The 7,856-nt window shown below is 40.3% G+C and overlaps 1 protein-coding gene across 1 annotated transcript; it reads right to left on the reverse strand.

Moving 5' to 3' along the window:
• Window positions 1-827: 827 nt before the first annotated feature.
• LOC143487030 (uncharacterized) lies at window positions 828-5,642 on the reverse strand. Its single transcript, XM_076986334.1, has 9 exons — window positions 5,525-5,642; window positions 3,837-3,945; window positions 3,554-3,671; window positions 3,424-3,460; window positions 2,927-3,180; window positions 2,526-2,736; window positions 1,362-2,351; window positions 1,153-1,216; window positions 828-922 (listed from the first exon to the last, which is right to left on the reverse strand). Exons 1-9 carry the CDS (start codon window positions 5,531-5,533, stop codon window positions 828-830), a joined length of 1,887 nt encoding a protein of 628 aa, XP_076842449.1. The 5' UTR covers window positions 5,534-5,642.
• Window positions 5,643-7,856: the final 2,214 nt, after the last annotated feature.

Raw genomic sequence — 7,856 nt, forward strand, 5'->3', positions numbered from 1 at the left:
TTTTACATTTTTTGGGAACGAGATAATTAACGCGTGGGAACGACGCCTCGACACTGTGGAGTTTTAGTGTTGAAGGTACATGTTCAATTTACTATCTTGATAAATTCAAGAGATTTTTAAGTATATAATATTTTTTCATTCAGTTCACAGAGGTTTCCTTTTGACGGGAGACATCAGCAGAGGCGCTAACTGTGCAGCTTCTTGGCTAAATAAAAGCCATTGAAATGTATGCTCGTCTCGGAGTCCTGCCTCCCTCGCCAGCGTTACAGGCAAATACCTTCCTGATGTGATTGATCTCAGGTACATATAGGCTTTATTATCATTTCATATCCTTTTTTTGTAAATTACCATAGACCTTGCTTAACAAACTATTATACAAATTAGTTTCATTATTATTATTATATTTATTTATTTAGATACGATAGTCCCTATTTCTCTCTATGAGATGATGGGGTCCAACTAGAATATTATTGGTAGTTATTTTGCTATTTGGGGGTGGGGATGCTGCTGTGCAGTACTGTTATTACTGAATTTAGACTTTTTAACAATTGATGGGCTTGAAATCATCCGTCCAATCTGCCAACAATAGTCATGCATATTGCCTTCTACTGAGAGTCTTGTTTTGTAGAAGCTTATCAAAGGGTTCACTTTTTAGTTTCTGTACAATAAAAATGGGAATTGTACCATAATAAGAAGTCTAACTCTTTAATGTCATGTGTAGCCATGCAGGTGTCACAATCAAGCAGTCTGTTTTTCTTTTTTTTTCCATTTTAATTGAATAACACATTTTCTACTTCCAGCAATATCACATAAGTAGATGTTTTCCCTCATTTTCTGCAGATCCTGGAGAAAGCTGTTGCCAGTCTGGTACGCATCGACTTTCTCCTGAGCTTAGGGATGGTCTTGTCAGAGGTGGATGGTGCTAAAGAGGAAAGATGTGCCAAAGAAATGGTCAAAGCAAATAGAGGGTGTGAGAGGGATGCTGTGTGTAGTCTTCCATGCTGTTGTCATTATTGTTGTTCATGCCCTATTAGTTGTGCAGCATGAAAGACAACTAAACCATGGAAGACTACTATACCACGGACCCCTCACTTCTTTATGCATAATACTCTCATGAATTAAACTTCACCAAAGAAATACTAAAACACGTACCATCTGGAATATGTTTGTCCACCACCTGGTCCTCCATGTGAACACGCACTTTGTTTGTCTGTTTCTTTAAAAAGAGAAGACAATTTGATAAAAATCATTCAAAATATGATTCTGACGGTAGCATAAATGTATGGTTGCAAATCATTCAGAAGAGCAGAGTCTAAAGCTAATGGTGTGACTGGGAATAAATACACTTTAAAAACAGATACCTTGAATCTCAGCTTCAGAAATCTTGGACACCTGAACCACCGAGAAGATTTCTTCTCCAGCCCCACGTCCACCGTCTGGGCAGCACTCTGCGGAGCAGAGCCTGTACGGTCCTGTTCTGACTTAGAGGTGGTGATGCCAGCGAGGTCACTGATCACAGTGTGGGCAATCACAGCTGACAGCTCAGAGCAGCATCGCTGTCGTGACTGCTCCACTTCTAAGTCAGCCTCCGTCACAGATATGCTTTCATAACAGTAGCGCCCAAATATAGTGTCAGGCTTGGTGCAGGACGTCAGACCAAGGCTTTGTTGGAGTAGTTTTTCGGTAGCTGTGTTCACAAAGCTCCTCACGATGCCTGACTGGAGTGCCTCCTTGGAAAGGTAGGTATCTGACAACACTGACCGAGTCCCCTTGCAGCTCATTTGTGCTTTTACTCGGTCCAGAGCCGCAATCCTTTCCAGCATCAAGTTCCTCACTATAGGGATGAGCTTCTGAGAGGACTGCCTGAGGGAGTCTATGGAGAGCATGCTGTCCAGTGCTTTCCAGGAACACTCAGACTCCTCATTTTGCTCAAGGGCACCACTGCTGATAACTTTTTCACCAATTGCTTCAAAACTGTCTAAAATTATGAAGTCACTGAGGGCTTGTAAATGCATGACAGATGGTGTTAATATCTGCCTCATGCACAAAACCTCCAGCCTTTTCTTCACAAATGTAAACAAATCCTTTCCAATTAGCTGTCCAGCAATTTCCTCTTTACAGAATGGAATCAATGACAATAGGCATTCAATAATGCTCTTTGTGGTGGTGATGGAGTTTAGCAGTACTGATGCTGACCAACTCGTGATTGTGCAGGATTCCAAAAATCCCAGCATCCTGGTCTTAACTGCAAGCATCAGATTTTGGGCGATGTCCTCAAAGTAGCTTACAGGCAGTGTAACACCTTCATGGAGGTCAGTATTGCAATAAATGTCCAGAAGACATGAGTTAATCTAGAGTAACAACATGTGCAAGAGTAGAAAACAAGATTGTAGTCACTGATCACTGGCCTTGGTCTTACACTGCATATATTGCTAATAGATATATAAACACATCAACTATGGAGGAAAACATGAATAATAATAAAAATAATAGAATAAATGAACTAAAACATTTTAGTCCTTCACCTGCTTTAGGGAGTCATCCACAATAGCGGACATGACGCGGCTGGTCTCTTTCATATCGAGATGCTTTATCTCAGGTGGCAACATATTCATAATGGCCCTCATGACCTCTCCATAGATATGGCTGAAGATCCTGTCCTCTGAGATGCCAAAGACGACCCTGAGAGGCTTTGAAAAAGATGATGTGCTGCTTCTTGAGTACTCATCATACCTGCTGAAAGTAGGAAAGTTTCCCAATAAACTATAAAATACATAAAGGAATCACAGGCTTGATGACATTAGAAATTAAGCCAAAACTGTTAAACTCAGTGCCCGTGGACCGAGTTTAACTGAGTAAATAACTCAGCATATCAATACTCCAAATGAATACTCACCACCAACCTTCAGGCTGAGTATTAACTTACATGCACAAGGTAGCATACATTAAAGGACGAGGGGCACGACTACGCCTGCTCGTCGGTCCGCAGTTGATCTGAGAGGGAGAATCATGTGTCTCTCCATGCTCCACCTCATGAGGGCTGCTGGAGATACAGGTTCCTCCTGAGGACCTCACCCCTAACAGGCCTGACTCAAAACCTGGAGCAACCACCTCCTTCACTGCTACTTTGACCCATGCTGAGATTTTTTGCAGCACTGCAATCAAATCCTCCATTTTCATCTAGTTAGGTTAAAGCCAAGTGTAAAACGTTCATCAGTATCCAAAAGCTTAATGATTTTTAATTATTACTTTTTTTAACCTTAAGCTGATTATTTCTTTAAGAAGTAAAATGCCAATGCAAAGAACATGTACTGTTATGAAGGTCTGACCAGACATGGCCAAAGGCTCATCTTGCAGACAGACATACTGACAGACAGACACACAGGCAGAGAGGAAGACAGAGAGATAGAGATTCGTACTCACATCGCTTGGCAGTGTATTCCTCAGCTCTTGCCAAAGTCTGAAAAGAAAGTGTTACATTGTCACCTAGTTTAATCTTCCAGCACATGTATGTAAAGATTGAGTATGTGATGTGTGGAGAGTGAGTACTTACTCTTCAGTTAGAACAGCTGCATTAGTCCCAGAGGTTGATACGACTCCATCACTTTTGACACATGGAGGAGTGTTGAGATCCTCCATCACTGCCTCCTCCACTCCTGCACAGCAAACAGCTGTGGTGAAAGAAACATTTACTTTAAGCATCTATGAGGCAAACACTAATGATGCCCATAAACAAATGTCACTAAAAACATAAATTATGGAAAATTATACTGTTATGAATAAATAACCGTATAATGCATCACGTTTTGGTAACATGTCATCACGCTAAATCTCACCTGAAAACCATCTGCTATGGTCTTTCTTTGCCGGCTTGCTTTCCACGCCGGGGGCCGACACATCACAGCCCTCTGCAGGAAGCTCTTCTGCTGGCCCAGCTTTCTTAGACTGTAGTAGAGAAAATGAAGAAAAAATGAGTTTCATGATTACCGATTTTGCATTTCTCAAAATCCTCCACAAGGTGACGTTATTAGAATTGTTGTGTACGCGCTAAAAAGGGAGGAAACTGGTGACGCTTTACGAGTGTCCCATAGAAAACTATTGATTTTCTCATGCAGGCCTATATATAAACTTACTGACATGGGTAAACATAGCGTGAAGAAATAATTGACGTCATCATGTTAAAGTAGGCTACATTATGCGTTAAACACGTTGTAGAATGCTACCCTTTCCTGTGAAGATAATACAGGCTGCGGACATCCGCGCAGACACGATAGGGGGAATACGAACATTTTATAATTTAGATTTTTTTTTCAACCCCGCTGGACTCTCAAGGAGATAATATTAATCGATCTTAATAATGACCTCAGATGGTTAATAACCAATATTAATTGGTTACACATCTTAAATGTGATAAGAGGCCGTAAAATGAAGTAACTGGGATGTAACCGGATAATTAATGTTAATCTGGCTCTCGTTCTTTCTCTGATTCGTTCACTGAACGTACTGTCACCCAGAGAACTGTTGCTAAGGACGTGATTCACGTTTGCGCTGCCACTCACATTTTCTTTTTGATTGCACATTTAAGTTGATATTTTCATCTGAATGTACAGTTTTTATCTTAATGTTGCTCTTAAATTAATATTTATTTTGCACTCAGTTGTAGGTTAGTTCATACTTATTTTTTGTATTATGTTACAGTGATCCTGCGCCAGTTCGTGCTTCAGCTTTTGTGAATTCACTCTTTCACGGGTTTTCATAAGATATTAATGGGAAAAATAATTCGCGGGTCATCACTTTTTCGCCGGTTGTCTGCGGAATTCAATCGGCGGAAAAAATATATATTTTATGATTTTTTTACATGACAAAATCCCAAAATGTATAAAAATATATTATAAGTATTAATTCTAACAATTAACAAGGAATGTTATAAATAATAAAACAGTACGAATGATAGTAAATAGTGCATATTTACTCTCGGAAACGAGAACCACCATCACACACATGCACAGAACAGTGTGGTAATGGTTATTAAGTGAACGGGAAAGGTTTATGTAAAGGCGTGGGGAGGGTTTATAAAGCCTTAATATAGTGTATAAAAACTTAAATAATTATACCGTTTCTATTTTCGGTTATTGCGGGTAGTTCTGGAATCTCCAGAATGCGATAAAGGAGGCATCACTGTATTTGTAATGTAATTTATATTTTATAATAATTTATATTTTATAAACCCAACATTTATAAATTTTCTACAACACTCTCCTGGTCCGTGAGGCCGTAAACTAAACTGAAACATGAACCGTTCAGCCGTGTATCCGAAACGACATGTTGTAGTATAAAGAAACACCCCTCAAAAACAGGGGAACATTTACCTGATGAATTTTAATGTTGCATTGTGTTCCAGGTTTGAAAGTGCTGGAATTTAGGCTAACGTACTTGAAAATGCTCGACTGAGAAGCTAGGCTCTCTCGAACTTACTCGGACTAAAGTGAGATTATGGAAAAAGCTCAAAGGAACATGAACTTACCCTCATCATTTGTCTAAACACGATCACTTGGAATAGTCACTCTTTTACTCGCACAATATAACGCTGAAACGCTGTAGTAGCTACTTCAACTTCAGTGACGATCTGTGGTTTAAACGCGGCTGTGGCGACTTTTATAGGTCTCCTGCGTTGTGACGTCATATGCCGTGTCGTCATAGTAACGCAGTTAGACAATAACTAAAACTGCTAATTTGCCGAGACATCAAATCATTTTGGGCTGGCCCATGTTAATCTCAGTAGTTTGGGCCGGGACATTTATCACACCCACTCTGGCCCTGGACATGTATCAGATCCACTCCGGTGTTATCAAAATCTGTGCTACCCATCGAATGTCCTACCTAGAGCTACTGCGCATGCGCATGAATGTATTTTCATGTCAGTGTACAGCGTACACCTATAATTTTGCGTTGTCAGCATTTTTTTCTCTTGAATTCACAATGAGGACTGTCCATTTATTTTGCCAATTTACTTTTTTGTCAACAATTGTTAAATATTTTTGTGAATATCCTCGGAAAGACCCGAGAAATATCACTACTGCTTTGTTTCTAATACGTGGAGGTTCCAAATGTCTGCTAGTCAGTTTGTTTTACCCTTGCCAGTAAATAACTGTGCTCTCTTTTATCATTCCATCCTAACTGGTTTTAGTTGACTGCAGGGGCGGACTGGCATACATTACTACCGGGGATTTCCCCGGTGGGCCGATGGGTTAGTGGGCCGCCGGTGGTTTAACTCGGCCCAGGAGCCATTGCCGCGCACTGCGGCCCCGGCCCGTAGTCACGCTGCTGTTTAACGGTGTTATTACCTCCCCCGCTCCAGTCACACTAACCTGCTCAGCGCGGCCGCGGACTGAGCCTGTAAACACATTAACGAGTTGGACCGGGCCGCAAACTGATCCTGTAAACACATGAATGAGTTAGACCAGACTACGAAAACATACAGCAGCTGTGTCACTTATTAATACAAGTAGACACGAGTAGCCTCGTCCATACTAATGCCACATTAATGATATCTCCCTGTTTGTATCCCACGAGTGACAAGAGAGAGAGACGCCAGTTGCACACTGACACTGCTGAGGGTCTAACTCATCATGTGATCCCTCCGCCACACGGTTCACACTACTGAAACGTGAAAAAATAGGTCCGCATTGCTGTAAAGATGGAGCAGTCTAAGCCAGGGTCTAAACAAACTACGAAACGTAAACGTGGCGCTGAAAAGATGAGAGAGAGAAAAAGAAAAGCTGCAGAGGTTACTCACTGAGTGAACAATGTAGGTTTCAGCTTTCCAGTTTCCTGTATTTTGTCAGGGTCAAATTGTTAAGTGTGTTAGTTATTTTGTTATGCTACTATGTGGCTTTTTAATCATATTATTGCTGGAAGTAATATTGTCCATATGATAATAAAAGCTGTCATATACACTACGTGCCACCGGGGTGGTGTAAAATGGACACAAATTAAGTATTATAGCGCCAGAGATGTCCTGTTACAGATACATTTTTATGATTGATCAGGTACACTACACCCAGATTTATGAACTGGCTGACAACACTAAAAAATCATGTATAAAAGCACACATTTGCAGGTGTTTATGGATTTACTTCACTGAATGATTTAATTGATTTAGTGTTTTCATTTTTGCAGTGCCTTCTGTGTATTTCTGGGTCCAGCTTACCTTTTCTGACTAGAGCTACACTGATCCAGGTAACATAAAAAATATGTTATCATAAAAATAGTTCAAAAGTCAAGTCTTTCTTGCACAGATTCAGTGTTTTGGTTTTTCAGGAGGCATGACCATTAAGGAAACCGTTTGGCAAAAAATGCAAAAAGCAATCACAAATGACCTGGCAAAAAAATAAAATAAAATAAACTGGACTGAGAGACAATTGAATTCAAATAATCAACACTGAAAGATGTCATCTTTATCTTACTGTCAGTGGTGTGCACAGACATTTTGGGGGGCAAGTGCTTGGGGGGGGGGGGGGGGGGGGTGAAGGGTACTTTTTAGCACACGTGGAACACTTCATTATAAAAAAAATGTCGAATGAAATTTGACTTTTATTTGTAACATTCTCTAAACGTGAGTTTTCAATGTAAAAAAGTCACGCAGCCGACTGATAAAATTCATATCCAATATTAACTATATACAGTCATGTCATTCAGTTAACTTCTGTTTACCCTCCACTGTCTGCAGGCCTTGTTGCATATATTTTGCAATTAGTCAATCAATATAGGCCTACAATTAAGACAGTAAAAAGACTGTAAAGTAGGAGAAGGAGTTATAGGCTACTGAGTGTTGTCATTACATGAATGCAGATGGG

Source organism: Brachyhypopomus gauderio, unplaced genomic scaffold, assembly GCF_052324685.1.
Source record: "Brachyhypopomus gauderio isolate BG-103 unplaced genomic scaffold, BGAUD_0.2 sc46, whole genome shotgun sequence".
In the NCBI taxonomy this organism is placed as follows: Eukaryota; Metazoa; Chordata; class Actinopteri; order Gymnotiformes; family Hypopomidae; genus Brachyhypopomus; species Brachyhypopomus gauderio.